This window comes from Piliocolobus tephrosceles, chromosome 18 (genome assembly GCF_002776525.5).
Source record: "Piliocolobus tephrosceles isolate RC106 chromosome 18, ASM277652v3, whole genome shotgun sequence".
Taxonomy (NCBI): domain Eukaryota; kingdom Metazoa; phylum Chordata; class Mammalia; order Primates; family Cercopithecidae; genus Piliocolobus; species Piliocolobus tephrosceles.
In genome coordinates, this window is record NC_045451.1 from 67581840 (window position 1) to 67603731 (window position 21892).

The following is a 21892-nucleotide window of genomic DNA, read 5'->3' on the forward strand; positions in this document are numbered from 1 at the left end:
TGTGTGTGTGTGTGTGTGTGTGTGTGTGTGTGTGTGTGTGTGTGTGTAGGTTAGACAAGTGCTAATCTTCAAACACTTATATATGGAATTGTAAAATATATTAGTTTAAATATCAAAAATATATATTCTGGTTTCCTCCTGGGTGAGGGGTTCCCAAGACCATGACCAGGTTCAGTGGTTTAGAAGGACTCACAGGATGCAGCAAATAGTCCTATCCATGGCTGGAATTGTAACTGCAAACAGATACAGAGCAAAATCTGCAAAGAGAAAGGTGCATGGAGTGAAGTCCAGGGAATCTACGCAAGCTTCCAAGAGTCCTCTCTCGGGGGGTAATGCAGGACAGGATTAATTCCTCCAGCAACAAACTGTTTCTACCAGGAAAGTTCAATAAAGCCAAGGAGCCCCAGGTTTTTGTCGGAGTTGGTCACGTAGGCACCCTCTACCTAGTACGCCACAAAATTCCAGACTCCCGGAAGGAAAGCCGGTATTCAGTATAAGCCATATTATTTGCCCAAACAGTTTAGGATCCATGAGCCAGTCTTAACATTGAGGAAATAGTGGGAACCTCCTGAAACTCTAAGTGTGTGTCAGACCTGCTATGGTATTCTTTTTTGCAGATCTCTCAATATAATATATTTCTAGGTGTATGGGGGGTAAAACTTCTTTCATTTGCCTTTACCTTCTCTTCTTCCCTTAAAAAGTGATGATCAGAGTCAGGTTTATAGGGTAATCACCAGGAAACAATTGTAGGTATTTAGTGAACGCTCACTAAGTGCCTAGCACTCAAGACAACAGCAATAAAATAAGGAGACATGGCCCCTGCACACAGGATTTTTATATATTAGCTTAAAAGTGAATTTAAAATGCAAACAAAAGCAGTGGCGATGGTTAGAAGGTGAGACATGGTAATTCACAGTTATCAGGTAAGATAACAGTTGGCCTTTGAATGGAATGTTTGCGAAATGATTTTACATCGGCCAAAGGCAAACATTAACCCACCCTGCATTTGTCTCCCCTTGGCTGCCACCCACCCCAACCCAACTAAGCTATGCCAACCCATTGGCTGTCACTTAGGGGTAAGTAAAGCTGTTCTGTCTTGAGCTCCATGTGAAAGAGTGAATAATCAAAGTACCAGAAGGATCTCAGTCATCCTCAGGACGTGCAGACAGAAGCATAATTACAGCAGGCCTCCTCTGTTCCTTCTCCTTGCCAGTCTCCTCATGGGCAAAATGTTCTCTCATGTGGCTCTCACTATGCCTTCCATTTCAAATCATTGACGGTCATACCACCTTTTAAAGATGAATCAGGGCCAGGTGTGGCAGCTTATGCCTGTAATCCTAGCACTTTGGGAGGCCAAGGCAGGAGGCTGTCTTGAGCCCAGAAGTTTGAGACCAACCTGGGCAAAAAAGCAAGACCCTGTCTCTAGAAAAAAAAAAAAAATTTAAAAATTAGCCAGATGCAATGGCATGTTCCTGTAGTTCTAGCTATTTGGTAGGCTGAGGCGGGAGGATCCCTTGAGCCCAGGTGTTCAAGTTGCAGTGAGCTATGATCTCACTATTACACTTCAGACTCAGTGACCTTCTCTCAAAAAAAAAAAAAAATGTTAGCTGGGGTAAGCATGGTGCCAAACACATGAAGAAACTTCTCACTGAGATGGAAGAGAGCGCTGAAGTTATTCTAGGCATACCTGTGAGCTGCTGGGCAGTTTATGGAATGAGATGGCAGGCACTGTCCTGTTCTGCAGAAGGGTGATGAAGGAGAATATAATGAAATGACTACATAGAACAGTAAAAATACCAACTTACATAATCACATATATTACAGAATGTTACATCTTCTTAGCAGATTGTGCCTTTTACTCTTTGAGCAAATCTGGCAAGAAATGTCTCTGGATACTAAATTTTTATAATCCAAAAAACTTGAATCCTAAATTGGTGAGTATCAAGATGCTAGGCCCTAAATCGGTTTCCTACAGTAATGTATAGCCATTGGCCCATCTGCTTTTTCATACTGTGTTATTGTTGAGAAGTCTGATGCCTCCCTAAAACTTATTCCTTTATTTATATCCTGCTTTCATTTTTATATTTCTGGAAACCTTGTAGGTGTATTTTTATTGTTGGAGAACTGAATATCATTAGGATATGAAATCTTTCTTTTTTTCATCATCATCGGCACTCAGCTTTTTGTTTCTGATAACTTCCTTTCCGTTGAATTCTGAACATTTTCTTCCCATTATTTCTGTAATTATTTCTTTCTCTCTACTTTTTCTGTTCTTCCTTTCACTGTTTGGATTAAACTCACATATCTTAAATTGTCAGTTATTTTCCATATCTTTTTTCTGTTTGTCTGCTAGTAGATTTTGTCTGCATTATTCTTGTAGAGACTTAATTTTAATGTTTGCCATGAGTAATTATAACTTGGCCCCTGTTGCATTTATAATTCAACAGTCATACTGTTAATTCACAAGAATGCCTCTTTTTGCACTGATTTCCCCTTTATTGTTATACTTAGTTCCTGACTTCTTGTTGCAACTGCCTCTCAAATCTCTCTAAAAAAAATTATAAATGTTCTTCTCTTTCCTCAGTTATCTGCTTTTCGTAGAATGTTTATCACTCTACTTCTTTTTCATGATGTTGGATTTTCTCTTGACATTGGTTTACAAACCATTGCAAAATACAATCATAAAGTCTCACTTTGAAATAGCATGGTTTTGTCAGTTAGATCAGACTTAGACAATTAGAGGTTTTCTTACAAAACAAGAAGCTTAAGGAGGAAGGCCAAGGCTGGTATGGCTGCCCTGGCATGGATCTATCCTTTTTTTCTTCTTTCCATTCTGCCCCCCTTAGTGTATGGGCCAATTGTTAATACTTACAGGATGTCTGGACATCACAGGCACCATGTCAATGCTTCTGAAAGAAGCTGACTTCATCCACTTTCACAAGAAAACATTAGCTTTCCTGGACACTCCACCAAGTAGAATTACATTCATATCTTACTGGATATAACCATCAGATGATCACACTCAGTCTTTTTAGTTAGAACATAGCATCTTGGAGCAAAATCATGATATTCATAAGTTAGGAAAGAAAAGAAAGTGGGTTTTGGCAGGAAGCTAGCAGAGTCTGCTTCTGAGACCAATTCTGTTACAGTACATGGCATTTATGAAGATCAGTATAATTATGAATGAATGGATAAGTGCTGTTATCAATGCCCAGGTAGTCATTAATTATATATATCTCCAGACAGCTGTACCTATATATAAAAACTCTAGAGTAATGCATATGTGAATACGCAATCATATTTGGAAAGATATGCCTAGATAAACGTGGCTTTGATTTCTTCTGTTAGCCTCGTGATACCTGTGACAACCACACTAATCAGTTGGATGGCACCAAGGAAGAAAGAGAGCTTCCAAGAGTTATCAAGGCAAGTGGTTCCATGGTAAGTTATAGTTGGAGGGGATGGTGATAGGCATGAAATAAGCCATTTCTTCAAGACGGTTGAGCAAAACTTGAAAAAAGTGCAATATAATTAAGATGGCTGGGCAACCCCAGATTTCAACATACTTACCTACCTTAGATAATTTTTAAGGAAAATATTCAGTGGTAAATGAGCTCAAGTTGAGTAGGTAAGCTCGTGAAAAGGTGCTTAGCGTTATTAATGATTATGGGAATGTGAAGAAAGCCACAATAAGATATTTCTAGACACCCTGTGGAATGGCTAAACTTAAGAAGACTGACAATACCGAGCAGTGCCAAAGATTCAGAGCAATTAGAACTTTTTTTTTTTTTTTTTTTTTTTTTGAGACGGAGTCTCGCTCTGTCTCCCAGGCTGGAGTGCAGTGGCACGATCTCGGCTCACTGCAAGCTTCGCCCCCCGGGTTCATGCCATTCTCCTGCCTTAGCCTCCCGAGTATCTGGGACTACAGGCGCCCACCACCACGCCAGGCTAATTTTCTTGTATTTTTAGTAGAGACGGGGTTTCACCGTGTGAGCCAGAATGGTCTCTATCTCCTGACCTTGTGATCCGCCTGCCTCGGCCTCCCAAAGTGCTGGGATTATAGGCGTGAGCCACCGCGCCCGGCCAGAACTTTCATATGTTGTTGTCAGGAATGTAAAATGTTTTATCCACTTGGCAGCATCTTAAAATATTAAGGATATACCTACTATAAGACCCAACCGTTCTACTCATAAGTGATATGTATACACACAAACACTTATCCACAATATTTATAGCAGCCTTATTTGTGATAGCCCCAAACTGAAAATATCCAGATGGCCATTTGCAGGTAAATGAATAAAAAAATTGTGGTATGTCCACAAAATGGAATGTTACTTAGCAATAAAAAGCAACAAACTATTGATATGCACAACACAGATGGATCTCAAAATAATTATCCTTTGTGAAAGAAACCAGACCCAAAAATGTTTGATTCACACAAAATGATAGAAAACGTAAAGTAACCTATAGTGGGGGAAAGATGATCATTGATTGGCTCCTGGGGACAGGAGAGAGGGTGAGGAGGGGAGAGAAGTAGAGATTCAAAGGAGGCATGAGTCCATTTTGGGGGGTGCTTGTTTTGTTCATTATCTTGACTGTGGTGATGGTGTCATAGGTCTATACAACTGTCAAAACTCATCAAATTGTATGTTATATATACTTTATGTACAGTTAATTGCATATATGATATATCTCAATAATCCTGTTTTTAAAAGTCCACTGAATATCTTATAATCTCATTAATAGACAACATATTTATTTTTCAGTAAGCTACTTACAATAAACAGTCTATTCCTGTGTTACGTATGAATGACCCTTGACTCTAATCACACATGCTACTAAACCCAAGCACTTACAGAATGTTTACAATCCAATCTACAGTAGTTAGAAACCTACCTTACAAATCAATTCCTATATGGATAAAAGAAGACGCCTTCCTTATGTACAGTCAACATAAATGAAATAATCTGTCAAGGTGTTAGTTTATTGAAAATGTAAAATCCTTTTACTTTATTTCCAGTGTCTTCAATGATAACCAAATAGCTGTACTTGCTATTGATTCATAATTTACTGTAAAATACAATCAGACCATTTGTTAAAAATCATCAGTTATATCTGTTTGCTTCATATAAAAGAAAATCTAAGGAACTTAATTTTAAGCAAGTAGAAGGGTTTTTTTTTAAATCACAAAACTAAGAAATTAATGGAGAGTTAACCAAGGCTTGTACAACTGCAAAACAATGTAGTAGTAGCCTTAGCACGGACTAACAACTTTTTCCTTTCGTGTTACTGCCTTAGCATGTGGACTTAATCCTTGTACTTACAGGATGCTTAAGGGCTCTGATGCCTTGTTGATACCCGTTAGTGTCACCAAATGAAACTGGGTCAGTTTGCCCATGCAAAATGGAAAGAACACTGAGGCACCAAGTTTTGCAGCAAGAAAGGTTTTTTTCAACTCAAATGGCAAGGAGATAGGAGGAAATGCTCAAATCCATTTCACTGAGCTGGAGGTTGGAGCAAGTTTTATACTCAGAGGGTAATGAGGTGTGATCTGATTGGATCTTGCAATAAGGTGATGCCAGGAGGCCTGCTCTGACTGAATCCTGCCATGGGGTGATGCCAGGGCTCAATCTGATTGGATGCTAGATCCTGCCGTATGGTGTCTGCTTACTTCAGTACCCGTTCCTCATTCTGAGCACTTAGGTTCCACCCATGGTTGCATGCTTGGTTCATCTGGTTATGCTCATGTTGTGTGACCTTCAACCTGGGGGTCCATGGTGTAAACCAAAAATAAAATTCTGTGGCCTCCACCTATCTGAATGGACCCCTTCTCTTTGCCAAGGGTATTCCAGAGTTACCTGAAAATCTCAGGCCACAATGGAAGAGGGGTTGGACATGCCTCATTATACCCTCTAGCATTAACATCAACACAAACCTTAAGTCTGATAAACATTTACTATCTATTCTCTCTAAAGCCTGCTACTTGGAGGCTTCATCTGCATGACAGAACCTAGGTCTCCACAACCCCTATCATAACTCAGACATTCCTTTCCACTAATAACCAGTTGCCAATCAGTTTTTCTTTTTTTTTTTTTTGAGACAGAGTTTCACTCTTGTTGTCCAGGCTGGAGTGCAATGGCATGATCTCGGCTAACTGCAACCTCTGCCTCCTAGGTTCAAGCGATTCTCCTGCCTCAGCCTCCCAAGTAGCTGGGATTACAGGCATGCATCACCACACCTAGCTAATTTTTTTGTATTTCTAGTAGAGACAGAGTTTCACCGTGTTGGTCAGGCTGGGCTCAAACTCCTGACCTCAGGTGATCCACCCTCCTCGGCCTCCCAAAGTCCTGTGATTACAGGTATGAGCCACTGCGCCCAGCCCATTCAGAAAGTTTTTAAATCTACCCATGACCTGAAGCCCCTGCATCAAGTTGTTCCACCTTTCCACATCAAACCAATGTAAATCTTACATGTGCTGATTGATGTATTATATCTCCCTGAAATGTATAAAAACAAGCTGTACTGTGACCACAGTGGGCACATGTTGTCAGAATACCCTGAGATGGTGTCATGGGCACTTCCTTAACCTTGGCAAAATAAACTTTCTAAATTGACTGAGACCTGTCTCAGATATTTTGGGTTCACAATGGTAACTAAAAAATAATTCACCACTTAGTTACGTGAAAGTTGAACTAGATTGGTCTCAGGGAGGGGTTACATTAGGAACATGTGACAACTGCCTGTCCATTTTTAACAGGAAATGTTCACTCTCCTGGAAAACTTGTTCAGTAGAATTTCTCTCCCTCTCTCTCTTTTTTTTGACAAACTGTTACACCCTTAGTGTGACCGTAAGTTTTTTCTATTTTTATTTTAGTTGCCTGGACCTCATTCCTTTATAAATAAACTTCTCTAGGTTTTTGTCTTTGTTCTCTCTGCGACTTTTAAAATTTTATAAATTTTGAATTTAGTTTGAACTTATTGCTGGAATTCTGAACTTTCACAAAGATCTTCTTTTTAGCTTTTTCATCCTGGTCAGCACATAGTGGGTCTTTTCTGTCTAAGAGTAATTTTCTCTCTTCAGTTGCTGGATATTTGCTTCTATTATGTCTTAAATTATTTTTCTCCCCACTCCCACCTTTCAAGAGCACATATTGGATGCTTTGCTTCAATCGAATTTGAATAGCTCCTAAATTTTATTGAAGGCAGGCCCCTCTGGAGCTGCCTCTGCGAAGACACCAGCTACAGCAAGGGAGGGGCAGCCAGGTTTGTGCCTTCTGTGGGGCCAGCAGGAGCCAGGAGCAGGCGGGAGCCCTGCCCCCTACTGAGTTGGCAGGATGGGAGCCCAGTGCTCCCAGGCACAGCTGCAGTCACCCACTGAAGCCGAGCATCTCTGTACTTTTGGTGGCCTGGGAAACCCCTCCTCCCACAGACTTGGAAGTGCCTGCTCATGCTCCCTGGCCTCTCCGCGCTCCTGGTGCCCACTCCACTGTGGAGCAAAGTTGTGGCCCAGCCCGGGTGCTGTCGCAACCCCACAGGGTGTGCACATGCCCAGGTCAGTGCTTACACTCCAGCCCCTGCCGCCTTGGCCCTCCTCTGAACTTTGGGCACCAACCAGCATGGGAGGGAGGCCGAGGTGGGTGCTGAGGGCAGCTCAGCACAGGCCTGCAGGTACCCCTCAGCAGGAACAGCCTGGGCACTGCGGATGGCATGTTGATGGTGGGAGGCAGACAGGTTGCTGGGCAGAAAGGGGAAGGTACCTGGTGAAACCCCACCTTCAAGCCAGGAACAGCCTGAAGCCAGGAGGATGGGCTGCCAGTTCTGGGTGAAGTCTGCTGACCTGACTGAGGACTTCGTTGATGATCATTCAGCCAATTGGATGGTGCTTTTTCCAGGGCTGCCCGTGGCCACCCATGGACCAATCAGCATGCACTTCCTCCCTTCTGAGCCCATAAAAACCCCCAAGCTCAGCGAGTTACACAGACCTCAGGGGCTACAAGGGCTATTCGTTTCAGGTGTCTTCAGGATGACCTGTCTGCAGAAAGGAATTACCCACTAGTGGTCTCCTGAGAGCTGTTCTGTCTCTCAGTGAAGCTCCTCTCTGTCTTGCTTACCCTCCCATTGTCCGTGTACCTCATTTGTCCTGGACCTGGGACTAGAACTTGGGACCCGCCAAATGGTGAGACTGAAAGAGCTGTAACACAAACAGGGCTGAAACACGCTTCCCACTTACCACATTGTGGGCAACTAGAATGAGAGAAGAGCTGTGGCATTTTGGGGAGCCCAGACCTAGGGGCTCTCTGAGCCAGGGCTGTGACCCCCTCTTTGGGGCTCTGCAGTTCCAGGGATCTCCAAGCTTCTAGGTATCGCCGCATTCCCTGGTGCCCACAGTGGAAGCCCCCTGTGGTACGCCTGGTCTAGCCATAGCCTTGTACAGAGCCAGTGCCTGTACTGGCACCTGGAGCTGCCTGCCCCACGGCAGCCGACATGACTGGCTCTGTGCTGTGGCTGGACCCTGCGCTTGCTCACATACCCTTTGCCACTCTGCACCTAGCTTGCCCTTGGCAGGCGTGGGATCTGGGCCAGTAGCACAAGCCGAGTGCAGCCTGCTGGGCCAAGTGGGCAGAATGAACCCAGTGGGCCCGAACAGAACTCGGACAAAGGCAGCACCCGTCACAGAGGCTTCCGGCTAGAAAAGCGACACCTTAAGGATTCTCTGAAATTAGCTCATATTACTCTGTTTGCTCTGTTTTCTAGTTTTCTTTCTTTATGCTCCAGATTTGAAAATTTTTTCTTGGTCATTATTGTATCTCTATTTAGCTTGTCTCAAACAAATTATTTCCCAAAGCAATTTTTAATCTCTAATATACCCATTATTATAGCAATATAATCTCAATTCAAAGCAGCAATGGCCCTTTTAAGTTTCTCAGAAGGTAAGAATTACCTTATTTTTAGGAATTCAAATAATTTTTATGTTTTCTTAAATTGAAGTATAACTTACAAACTATAAGTGCATACATTTTAGATGTATAATTCAATAATTTCGGTTGTGTTTTTGTTTTTTGTTTTTTAGAGACAGGGTCTCACTCTGTTGTCCAGCCTGGAGAGCACTGGCACAGTCATAGCTCACTGCAGCCTCAAACTCCTGGGCTCCAATGATCCTCCCTCCTCAGCCTTTCGAGTAGCTGGGACTACAGGTGTGCACCACCACACCTAGCTTCAGTTAATTTTCACAAATGTTATCACCCATGTAATTACAGTTAATCAAAATATAGAACATCTCCATTACCCAGAAATTTCTCCTGGGCCCTGTCAGTCAGCAGGCCCCCCGTCCTGGAGAAGCAAGCCCAGCTGTGATTTCTAACACCTTAGCTTGGTTTCTCATTTCATATAAGTCTAATTATAATATGTTCTTTTATGTCTGGCTTCTTTATAATAATTTTGATATTCATTCATTTGTTGCATGTTTTAGGAATTCAGTCCGTTACTAAATAATATTCCATTGTATAAATATACCACTATTGATGTTCACCTGATGATGGACATTTGGATTGTTTACAGTTTGGAGTTATTACAAATAATGCTGCCCAGAACATTTATGAGTACAAATGTAGACTAAAAGACATAAATTCTCGTTTCCCTTAGGTAAAGATGCTACCTAATTCAGATTGTCAGCAAACACAGCCGCATCTCCCCATCACCCATAGCTGTTAAACTTAGTAAAGAATAATTTAATAGGTAAATCTAAAATAACTAAATTCTATCATTATGAAAGATCTACAGGCAGAAACAACAACAGAAAATCATTTTCTATTGCATATCCTGTGTGGAGGATGTTGTCAACGAAAGCTAGGTCTTCATGGGTTCACACAGAAAAAATAACAGGCTCCTGTATAAATATTTTTCCAGTATCAATGTAGATATAAACGTTTAGTTTTTTCCAGTTATTTTGGAAATGTAAACATCACGTGTGGAGAACACATTAGCTTTTGGAGTGTGTGGCATCTGTGATGCGCACACTGAAGTCAGTACCATGTGGTCAGGGACCTGCACGCCTCCCGCTGGGTGGCAGCGAGTGTTCGCAGGTTTTAAGTTGTGCCTCCAGTGGAGGGAGAGCTTCCATCCATGACTATCAATCCGAGGTGTTTCATCTTGTCCTCCCCAGCCTCTCCCCCAACCCCATCTATCAGAATCTTTTACAGCAGGGAGGTGATAGGATTCACCCTACGCCTTCACCTAAGGACACAGTGTGTAAAAGTGTTCTCAAGGCGGAAGCTGTCGACACATTGCAGGTAGAAGGAATTACAGCTCACTGGGCCTCTAAAGTTTTCTGCAGAGGCATAGAGCTGGACTTTATTGATTTTCTGATTGATTTGCATAGGAAATTGTTGTATGTTTCCTTTGCAGTTGAGTGGATCTATTTTCCAGAAAGGCCAAAATTGTTGATTGTGTGTTTGTGTGAGTGTGGGGGGAGCTTAACTCTAACGTGTGTAAAGAGGATAGGTTGGTTAGTACGCAGGCTCCCCAGATGCAAAACCAAACTAATGAGGGAAATAAAAGCTGATTTCATTTCTTGCTCTCCCCTGCATATCTTTTGTTGTGGCATCCTGAGTTCCTTCTCCCTTAGACTCCTATACTCAAGCTAGGAATTCATCCATCCCCAAGGCAACAGTTTCATTTAATTTAGATCGCATTTTTTTGGTGTTTTTTCCTTGGGTTATATTTATTTGCTGTCTACATATTTATGGCAAGAGAGGTCGGCCTGGCTCCTGTTTTTCTAAACATGTCTTAATTATTTGTCTGCAGCCCTTTCTTACTCTTTGTTCATTCTACGTTATTTGTTTTTCTCTTCCCTTCCTAGACATTTTATCTTATGTTGCTTTTAGGAGGAGATTTCTGTCTTACCAAACCCATCCCATTTGCTTTACACCTACAAATTTCTCATTTGGCCTGCTGTGGAATTCTTGGCTGGTTTCCAGTGCTATTCAAAACCTTTTAAAAAATATGTGTTTTTCTGCCATTTGTAGTTATTTGGGTGGCAAGGGAGGTAGATTGTCAGTTTCACCATGTTGACTTAAATTTCTTTTTTTTTTTTTTTTTTTTGAGACAGTTTTGCTCTTGTCACCCATTCTGGAGCACAATGGCACGATCTTGGCTCACTGCAACCTCTGCCTCCCAGGTTCAAGCAATTCTCCTGCCTCAGCTTCCCAACAGGCACGCACCACCACGCCCGGCTCGTTTTTGTGTTTTTAGTAGAGATGGGGTTTCACCATGTTGGCCAGACTGGTCTCAAACTCCTGACCTCAGGTGATCCTCCCGCCTCATCCTCCCAAAGTGCTGGGATTACAGGCATGAGCCACCATGCCCAGCCGACTTAAATTTCTTGTACTAGTTCTTGTTTCTTATTTGTTTCTTTAAAAAAGAAAAAAAAACTTTGTTCATTTTGTAAAGTAATGTGTAATGTCTCTAGAAAATTGAGAAAATACAGTCAAGCAAAATGAAGAATGGCATTTAATCAAATACATTAAGTTTTGCAGTAAGTTTCGTTGCTGAAGAAAATAATATTCACATCTTAATTTCAGTGGCACCATATTACACTACAACAAAAGTCTCTTAGTTCCAGCTTTATTTAAAAACAAACAAACAAACAAACCTTGGTACTATGGCTACTAAATTCTATTCACTACAAAAAACAGTCATAGAATCTGCTAAAAAAGATTATGAGATTAGTCTGGTTAAGTTTATGTTTGGATACATGTAATCAAAAAGTTGGAGTTGTTTTGCTTCACGTGGAGACCCTTCAGATGAGTGGCCCATGTCTGATAGGCCAGCTGCATGGACACAGCCAGGCTTGCTTTTCTGTCCCTGACTTCTTCCCGGTGCCCGTTGTCCTCATTTGTACAAGATGCTTGGCAGCTCCAGGCTGTCATCTGTGGTCCTGTCATGAGCATGTATCAGCTGAACCTGTTTTTTTTTCTTAGTAAATACACTTGGTAAAGTTTCACTTACACCTTGTTGGCCATGTGACCCCTCTTAACTGCAAATGAGCCTGGAAATCAGGGTTTTTGATTTACCCCAATTCCCTGGAACAAAACCAAGATATTGTTAAGGCAAATAGAGTTTGTGGCAGGCACATCAGTGTCTGCCACAGAGGCCAGTGTCCTTAGAGGGCTAGGCACCTAGGTGGCTCATAGTAATGCTGCACTAGCAGTTGGATGCAATTGTCTACACACAGGCAGTCATAATTGCACATATTGCCACACATATCTCAGTGTGAACACAGAACAGAATACACAAACACATTAGAAGATATTTGCCTGAATAAGAATGGTACTTTTATTTCTCCATTTAGCCAGATGATGCTTCTCTCAACAGTACTACCCTGTCTGACGCATCCCAGGATAAAGAAGGGAGTTTTGCAGTTCCCAGGAGTGACTCTGTGGTAAGTCATCCATGTCAGCACAGTTACATGTCAAGGTACAGTAGCAAGTCAAAGTAACTAATGTAGGAAGGTAAGAAGAAGCAATTCTTTAAAGCATTAAAAAAATACTTGAACTAAGATTGCAAGGAAACCGCAGCTGCTGGTAGAACTACTAACTTTGTAAAAATTAGGAAGAAAGAGGCTCAAAATGAAACAGGACTCCATGAATTAATATATCACTGCAGAGAGAATTCAAAGGATATTTTATATATATCAATTTGGAGAAATTTGTTAACTTTGGTCTTCTCGGCTGAGTTCACTTAGAAAAATCCCAGAGGTTTGATGATGTGGCTTAACTGCCGTCTTAACCCAGAAGTTCCTTTTACCCACAGGATAAATTCAAAACCTTCGTGTTGATATTGAAGACTCTCCACTATGCCTACATTTCCAGCCTTGATTCTCAGGACTTACTCGTGCAAACTCTTTGCCTTCAGATGAATTCATTCACTTGGTCTTAAATAGCAGAACTTGTACTTTTGTTTTGTCAAAAATGTTTGTCATTCCCCGTCCCGTCACCCCCACTGCGAATCCCCAGTCAGTGTCTCTGAGCAGGTGCTCTGCAGGGAGGATAGTATAGACCCTCCACAGAAGACAGAGACCCCATTAGATGAGGCAGTGGTTTTCCAGTGGCAGGTTGATGGAAGGCAGCAGTTAGCACAATAGCCACTCAGATGGAGGTGGCACGTTCAAAGGTTCTGCTGGGGCAGTTGTTTCTCAACCCCTGTCCATTTCGAGAAATAAGGAGCTGACGACATTTACATGCATGACACATTCCTAGGAAATCCCTGTTGTTTAGGGAGATAATGCTGTTAGCCTGATACAGATTTGCTTTGTTGTTGTGTTTTTAGATTTTTGTGTATGGTATTGTTTTGTTTTGTTGCACAGTGATCATGTAAGAGGAATAAAATAATGTGAGTGACTTTTATCTCTAACTTACTAATAACTCTGTAGGTTACGGCATAAATAGGCTGAGGGATACCCACAATGTCTGACCCACTGACTGTACATCAGATCTTACTTTCCTATTCAAGACCAGGCGTTGGGATGCAAGTGAGCGAGAGTGTCTCTGTTTTAGACATCACCTCAAATTCACCCCATTTTTTAATGAAAACAAAGTCAGTCATTCACAAAGTCTGGTAACTGTTGGAATAAGGAGTGACCTGCGGTAGATCTTACTCAGTTGTGCTGTTCCCTTGTGACTGGGGACTCGTGCTCTAAGGGCTTGCCCAGGATCCTTTCTCTTCCATCGCAACTCGTGGCAACCGTGTGCCCAACAGTCACCCCCGTGTGGAGCCTCAACTCTGCCTACCTCCTCCCCTCTTCATGCCCATCTCTGAGACCTGTGAATTTCATCATGTAAATGGTTGTAAAATCTTCTGCTCCCCTCCTGTCTTATACAGCCTGTTAGTACAGAAACTCATCATTATCTTCCATACTGCTGAAGCAGCCTCCTGAGTGATCTCCAGACTTTAGCTTTATTCTCTTCAAATCCATCCTTCGCAGAGCCTCAAGTCATTGATCTAAAATACAAGTCTAGCTTACAGCCTGCGGTGGTTCTCCAACACTTTCTAGTTAACGTGGGAGCTCCTGACATGGTCGGACTGCTTGTCAGCCTCTGTAGTTGGCTTTAACACTCCCAGCATTTCATACAAGCAGCAGCACAGGACTGCATGTGGTTCTACGCACGCACCACGAGAACTTGAAGGAGGACGATTGTGTGATTGAGTTGCCAAAGAACAGGATGGTAGGCACGCCTTCCTTTCTAGGTGCTTCCGTGGCCGCTCCATGGACACAATTTTATTTCTGATAAGACTGTTGGTCATATTTTTTATTTCTTTATTCTTAGCTGCGAACTTCTTCGCATCATTGGTTCATTCAGTCATTCACTCAGCAAATTCTTCTTGAGCACATATGGCCTACAAATAGGCTTCTTGCCAGTTTGAGGGTACAAGAGAAAGAAAATGGTCTTTTGTGGTAGTTATAGAGCTGTCCAGAGTGAGTTAATCACCCAGATTTTGTTTTTATTTTCATTTTGTTTTTTTCTGAAGGTAGATTGAATGCTAGTAATGACATAAATAAAAGTTTCAGCAGTATTAGGTCTAAAGAACACCTCACTGGCACTGGCCTTCAACTTACCTTGGATTGATTATTTGTTACTCAGAGTATCTTTTAGAAAAGTTAAACAAAATGGTTATTTGCTGGAGTGGCTCGCAGATGCCGAGTTAATGCTTTGGTAACTACATTTAGGGTCCTGTGCTTCTTGGTTATAAGGAAGCACAGGGACCCCAGTTTGGTTTCCGAGTCTTCCAGAAGGAGGGATATCCCGTCATCAAATGAAGCACAGGCCAGGGCTTCAGGGGTCCTGTCTGTGACACCTGTAAAAGTAAAGTTCTCCTGCCAGGCTCAATTCCTGGGGCCAGTTTACTGTCATCCCCAATACTTCAGGGGGCCTCAGTAACTTGCCCTACTGGGATTTACGTTGTAAAATGGTATGAAGAAGGGAACCTAGATTATCTTTTCCATAAGATAGCCATGACCTAACCCGTATCTTCCCCCTAGTCTTTCATCTTTTCTGCATGTTTGAAATGCCAACTTTATGAGAAGTAAAACCGCCAGGTTTGCAGATGTCTGTCTCTATGTTTGTTTTTGAAATCTGTTAGAGTAGGTTCCCCCTCATCAAAGTCTGCATTAAAATTTCCTTTGGCCCTTCTTAGACATTTTTTCTTCCAGATGAACGTAGACAAAGGCTAGGACTACCCCGTAAAAAAATCTTCTTACGACTTGATTAAGAATTTCATTGAATTTAGAGATTATTGTTGGAGAGAGAATTCACATCTCAAAACATTGAGTCTTCCCATTGAGGAATAATAGTGTTTTTCCATTTATTTATGCCTTCTATCCTTCAGTGAGGTTTCATAATTTATTCCTTTAAGTCTTACACGCATCTTCACACATGCTAGTTTGCATTGGTATTTAAATCGTAAGATTTTTAATGATATTTTCTAGCTTGTTTTGCAGATATATAAGGAAAGTAGGTTTTTTTGTTTCTTATAACAGTGTCTCCTTTAGCTTCCTTCCTGAAGCTTTTACTGCTAAAAATTTTTCATTTAATTTTATGATTTTTCTCAGAAATCATCTGTATATACTGAAAATTTTATTGACTCAATATGTAAAATAATTACTCATCTCATTTTTTTCCCTTAGAGGACTGACCACAATCACTTGTAACGTTGATTAATAATTATGAGGATCATTTGATAAGTTCTGGATTTTTCTTATGAATTCTTCTAATGTTTCATCATTAAGGAGAGTATTTATTCTAGGGTTCTGAGCCTTATAATTGTTTTAATCAGGAATGGAGTTTGAATTATATCAGATGATTTTCCAATATCTGTTAAGATGAATGTATTGTTTTCCTTCTTTAATCAATTAATTTAGGAAATTACATTGATAGGTTTTTCTTATATTGAACTATAATTATATTTCATTTCTTAGATGAACCCAATTTATTGTGTTATGTTATTCTTTTTTTTTTGACAGAGTCTCGCTCTGTCACCCAGGCTGGAGTGCAGTGGCACAATCTCAGCTCACTGCAAGCTCCACCTCCTGGGTTCACGCCATTCTTCTGCCTCAGCTTCCTGAGTAACTATGACTACAGGCGCCTGCCACCACACCCAGCTAATTTTTTTTTGTATTTTTAGTAGAGATGAGGTTTCACCATGTTAGCCAGGATGGTCTCGATCTCATGACCTCGTGATCTGCCTGCCTCGGCCTCCCAAAGTGCTGGGATTACAGGCGTGAGCCATAGCACCTATAGAATTTGATTCACTACTATTTTAGTATTTTAACCTCCGTTCTACTAAATGGGGTTAGTCTATACATACAATTTATTAAAATTTGTTTATGGGGTTATTCTAATCTTTGTACAAATATGTTGAAAACTCTGGGTTCTTTTCAGTACCTTAGAGTCATTTACTGAACTATGATATAAACATATATAAATCTACACATATTTATAATTTATATATATTTCTGATATATTTAATAATTTGTTTATGAAACCTCCAAAGCCTGGTATCATTGTAGGCATAAAGCTTTGTTTAATTTTTTTTTTTTTTTTTTTTTTTGATGGAGTTTTGCTCTTGTCACCCAGGCTGGAGTGCAATGGCGCGATCTCAGCACACTGCAACCTCTGCCTCCTAGGTTTAAGCGATTGTGCTTCCTCAGCCTCCTGAGTAGCTGGGATTACAGGTGCCCACCACCACGACCGGTTAATTTTTTTGTATTTTTAGTAGAGACAGGGTTTCACCATGTTTGTCAGACTGGTCTTGAACTCCTGACCTCAGGTGATCCACCCGCCTCGGCCTCCCAAATTGCTGGGATTACAGGCGTGAGCTGCTGCGCCCGGCTTGTTTATTTTTATTTTATTTTATTTTATCTTTTTGAGACGGTGTCTTGCTCTATCACCCAGTCTGGAGTGCAGTGGTGCGATCTTGACTCACTGCAACCTCTGCCTCCCGGATTCAAGCCATTCTCCTGCCTTGGCCTCCCAAGTAGCTGGGACTACAGGCGCACGCCACCATGCATGGTTAATTTTTGTATTTTTAGTAGAGACTGGGTTTCATCATATTAGCCAGGCTGGTCTCAAACTCCTGAGCTCATGATCCACCTGCCTTGGCCTCCCAAAGTGCTGGAATTACAGGTGTGAACCACCACTCTGGGCCTGTTTAATTTTTTAATGGATGTAATTTAAGGGTTAGATTATTTTCTATCCCAATTTGTATGAATTTTGGTAATATATATTTGCTTTAGCAAGATATACAATTTATTTCAGATTTCAAGGTATGTCATAAATTTATTGTGTGTGTGTATACACACACATATACATGCACACACATACACAAATGTGTGTTTACATTATAATTTTTAAATTATCTGTGATGGTAAATATTATGCATTTTTGTTTCTAAAATGTGTGTGTTATGTCTTAATCAGACTATAAATAGTTGCCCATATCAGCAATATATTTTGAATTAATAAATTTTATTGTTATTTATTTATTTATTTTTGAGAGAAAGTCTTGCTGTATTGCCCAGGCTGGAGTGCAGTGGCGTGATCATGGCTCACTGCAGCCTTGAACAACTGGGTTCAAGCTGTCCACCTGCTTCCGCTTCCCCAGTAACTGGGATTACGGGTGTGCACCACCATACCCAGCTAAATTTTTTTTTTTTAAATAGAGATGAGATCTTGCTATATTGCCCAGGCAGAACTTTATTTTTTAGAGCAGTTTAGGTTCACAGCAAAATTGAGCAGAAAAGTACAGCAATTTCCCGTATCTCACCATTCCTATGTGTGCCTAATCTTTCCAGCAGCAATATTTTTAAAGAAATAACTAACTTTATTTAATTGTGCCTGTTTTTTCCTATTGCAGTAATTTATTTAAACTTTAATTTTTTACATTCTGTCTTGGCTCTACTTGGGTAATTTTTTCTCATCTCTTAGAGTGTGAAGATATTTCACTTAATTTTAGTCATTTGCATTACAGTTAAGAATCTCTGCATAATACTTTGGCTATTCTCATAGATATTTGGTATTTAATGTTCTCATGGTCTTGATATTTAGGTAATAATTTCAGATGTGAATTATATTTTAATTCAAGACATCATCAGAATACCTTTAAATTCATGTTGAATAGATTTTGCAAGTGTTTAAAATGTATCGCATGTTTGTCAGTGAATGTGGCTTCCTTAAGTTGGTCTCTGGGGAATTTGACAGTGTTTGCAAGTTGTGGATTTGTCTGTTCTGATCTTGGTTGCAGAACAAGAAGATGAGGAGCCTTACTGTCTTTACTGAATCAAGCACATGTACTTTAGTACATGGCATCATATAGCACAGAAATTCAAACCATGAGCAAAAACCAAACCGCCAGTCAGAAACATATTTTGAGTCAATGAAATTTTAAGTAGTGAACAGAGCATTGAAAATGTTTTGTATGGTCTTTATTGAATATGGAGGACATACCAGATAACATTAGTCAAAGTCTAGTTATAAGAGAAAACTATAGCAAATAGTACCAGGCTCCTACAATTTAAAATTAAACATAATAACCCGTCATACTCTACTTTCCAGTCCTAGCTTGGTGTAACTAGGGCAGCAGAGCAACTTTCAGCAGAGGGAAAGGACCCATTGTGATTCTCTCACTTTCCTTAGCAGTGAAAGCCCTGGCGACAAACACATGTGGTTGAGCACGTTAGGGAAACAGTGAGCTCAGTTATGAGCAAGCTGGGAAGGTTGCTTTAAATGGGGGTGGTCTTTATATTTAAAATACATTAAAATCACTAGTACAAATAAAAAAACAATGCTAGTTGTAATGTGATCCTTAATGAGGAACGGATGTTTTAAAATAATGCATATCAAACATCTAGCCTTCCTGCTCAATCTACATCCCAACTCAGGTACCGATTACTGGCTGTCGCTGTTCCTTCATCTGCACCATGAATCATTCTCCTGCTGTAACACAAGGATGCACATTTGTGTGTCTTGCTCTGTTTTTTTTCTAACCCTGAGGATTCTAAGTCTCAACTCCTTGACCTGGCTTTCAAAATCTTCCATGATTTGCACTGACTTTTCTGATTAATTTAGTTCTTGTGTTTTTCTAATACCATGACTCGACTCCTGGTACCCCAGTCTCTTCATGATCCCCGGTGCTGAAATGCTTCAGATATTTCCATGCCTGAAATTTCTGCTTCCATCTCCATCTGGCCTGAATGCTTCTACCTGTCTCCTCTGCCTTTGGAAGTCCTTTTCATTATTCCTTCAGTTCCAGCTCAAGTCCAACCACCTCATCAGTGGAAACCTTCTGGGCAGCACCTCTTCCCTCTCAGTCGCTCTCCAATAACATTTGCAGCTGGGATTACAGAAATTAGTTCTTAACAGTGGCTTGATTGTCTTTTCCTAATGCTTTGTAAGTGTTACTCTGTTCTTCTCATTGTAAGTAGCTCAAGAGCAGGGATTATGTCTCAAATTTCTGCTTCCCCCAAGAAAGTCCCACAACGATTTACATTACAAAGAGCAGGCACTCATTCAGTACAATTAACTGGCTAGGCGCCAGTTAAACCGTCAGAGAAAATTACGAAAATGACATTCAGTAGGTTTAAGTATCCCAAACCATCCGTTTCAAGGCCTAAATAAATAAAAAAGTGTTATCAATTTTCAAGAGTCTTCTCGCCCATAGGTAAGTTATTTCAAAGTCTGACAAAGCATTTCTTTGTTGGAAAACTTAAGGAAAGAGAAAAGTTGTCTACATCTCTTTAAGGATTTGAGTGTGTGGGTAATCTTTATTCCATAGTGTTACTTGTAGGGCCACCAAAGATCTGCCAGACAATGAAGCTGCATGACCCTAGACCTTTTTTCAGTTTGTCATTCTTCCACCAATTATAGTAATTGGGCATCTATGTTTTAATAATTGGGCGTCTATTCATGTGCCATTTACACAATTATAATTGTATCAACTTTTTTGAAATAAAATAGGAATAAAAGGAGATCATGAGGCTCAGAATTCAAGACTCCTTTGTGCAACTTGTAGTACCTGATAAAAGACCTTTCATGAAGCAGGTGTTCAGTTATTGCTAAATAAATACAAGAATTAAAAAAAAATCAGGCTCTAGGGGAAAACATTTTATGTGTGAATAGCATATAAAATATTCTTGATGGAGTAGCAGATTTCACTATCACATATTCACAGATAACTCCCATATTAAAATTTATAAGATTTACATGTAAATTGTTTTGATAGGATTTGTGTGTAAATTTTTGCTGATACCCATCCAGACATAGGCAGTAGCTTGCTTCACAGGCCTTTACAAGGATAGCTACTCAACCTGTGATCATACTGCAGGGGAGTTCAGTGCTCTGGCAGGATTTCAATTTAAAAAGTACGAAATTAATTAAGAGGGGAAATTGAATTAGAAAAGATACCTAATATTTTGTTAGTTACTATCACTCTGTATTTTGCTGGGAGGAAATTAATATGTTAATGTTATATTAACATAATATAATTAATATAAGTAAGACGAAAATACATGAAGATTCATTAACAAATGATATTATAATTATCAAATTATGTGACATCAGGCATCATAATTTCTACATCTTAGCAAAGGTATAAGCAGCAAATCTTTAAGAGCTAGGAAAGCACAGTTATATGGATCTTACATTGTTCCCTTTTGTGAAACCTGTGTAAGCTCACACATCCAAACTGAATGCAGAAACAGGAAATCAGATGCAGGCCCTTTATGAAACCAAGAATGGCTTTTTTTGTGAAAATAACTGTTGTATACTGCAGAACATAAGTCAGGCTGAAATGTGGGGTGGACTGTATTTATGGTAAAATGTATTCATCTTCATTTGCTTAGCAGGCTATACTTGAGACCATTCCAGATCTTCCACTTCATTCCAATGGGTCACCAGAGCCGGGACAGCCAGTTCAGAATGCAGTCAGTGGTGAGTGGCATGCCTCCCATTGAACGTCAGCTGTGTCTTCTCGCTTTTGTTCTGGCACTCAGTACAGTTAGCAGTGAATTTCTAAAAGCAAAGTGTAAGTGTGCTTTTCTCCCTGTTGTGATTCTGTCACTTCTAGCACTCACTCCTCCCACCCAACTCCAAACAACCCCATTCTGTCACACAAGACAAAATTAATGGAGCCAGATTGGAAGCAGAATCTTTTCCTCCTTCACGACCACCTCATCATGTAGAAAGTCCTCATGTGGGTAGTGTCTTTGCTTTAAAGGCTCTTTCCCGAGTGATGTGGTCTGCTTCACCGTTTCAGGTAGGCCAGGAAGTGGACCAGTTCTGAGGATCTCTACTTTCTGCTGAGGCATATGCGGCACCAGAGCAGCCTGCCCTGATAAGGCAGCCTGGGAGGCTTTTCTCTGTACCTCTTCCACTTGAGAGGCGGGCTCCCTAGATGGGCTTCGTATGGAATCTCAGATCCTCCTCGTAGGAAATAGGCCCCTTTTGGCCATACTTTTGTGATTTCTCAGTTTTTCCCAAAATATGTGCATTCTTTTTGTAAATAATGGAGCCTGTACTTCTTTCAGCATTGGCTTCAAAAATCAAAGATGTTGAGGTGATGAGAATGTTCTAAAATTGATAATGGTGATGGTCATACCACTCTGAATATGCTAAAAACTATTGGCAGGTATACTTTAAATGGGTGAATTGAATGGCATGTGAAGTGTATCTCAATAAGGCTGATAAGAAAAAATAAAAATAAAGAAGGGACTTGCCAAACATTCGTATTCTACATCATTCTATCTGTTGCCATACTGTGACTTAGTTGAAATCATGCCACTAAAAGCTAGCCGTCTACGTGGAGTGGTCCTGTGGTTTGGAGCACTGGCCTGTTTAATTGCT

General features: G+C 40.6%; 1 protein-coding gene across 1 annotated transcript in view; it reads left to right on the top strand.

Moving 5' to 3' along the window:
• Nucleotides 1-21892, top strand: part of ARHGAP28 (Rho GTPase activating protein 28) — a 190120-nt gene that overhangs the window by 120940 nt on the left and 47288 nt on the right. The window contains exons 4-6 of the mRNA XM_023228475.2: nucleotides 3349-3441; nucleotides 12350-12439; nucleotides 20896-20980. Of these exons, the coding sequence (XP_023084243.2) occupies nucleotides 3349-3441; nucleotides 12350-12439; nucleotides 20896-20980 (268 nt within the window). The remainder of the gene's footprint in view (nucleotides 1-3348; nucleotides 3442-12349; nucleotides 12440-20895; nucleotides 20981-21892) is intronic.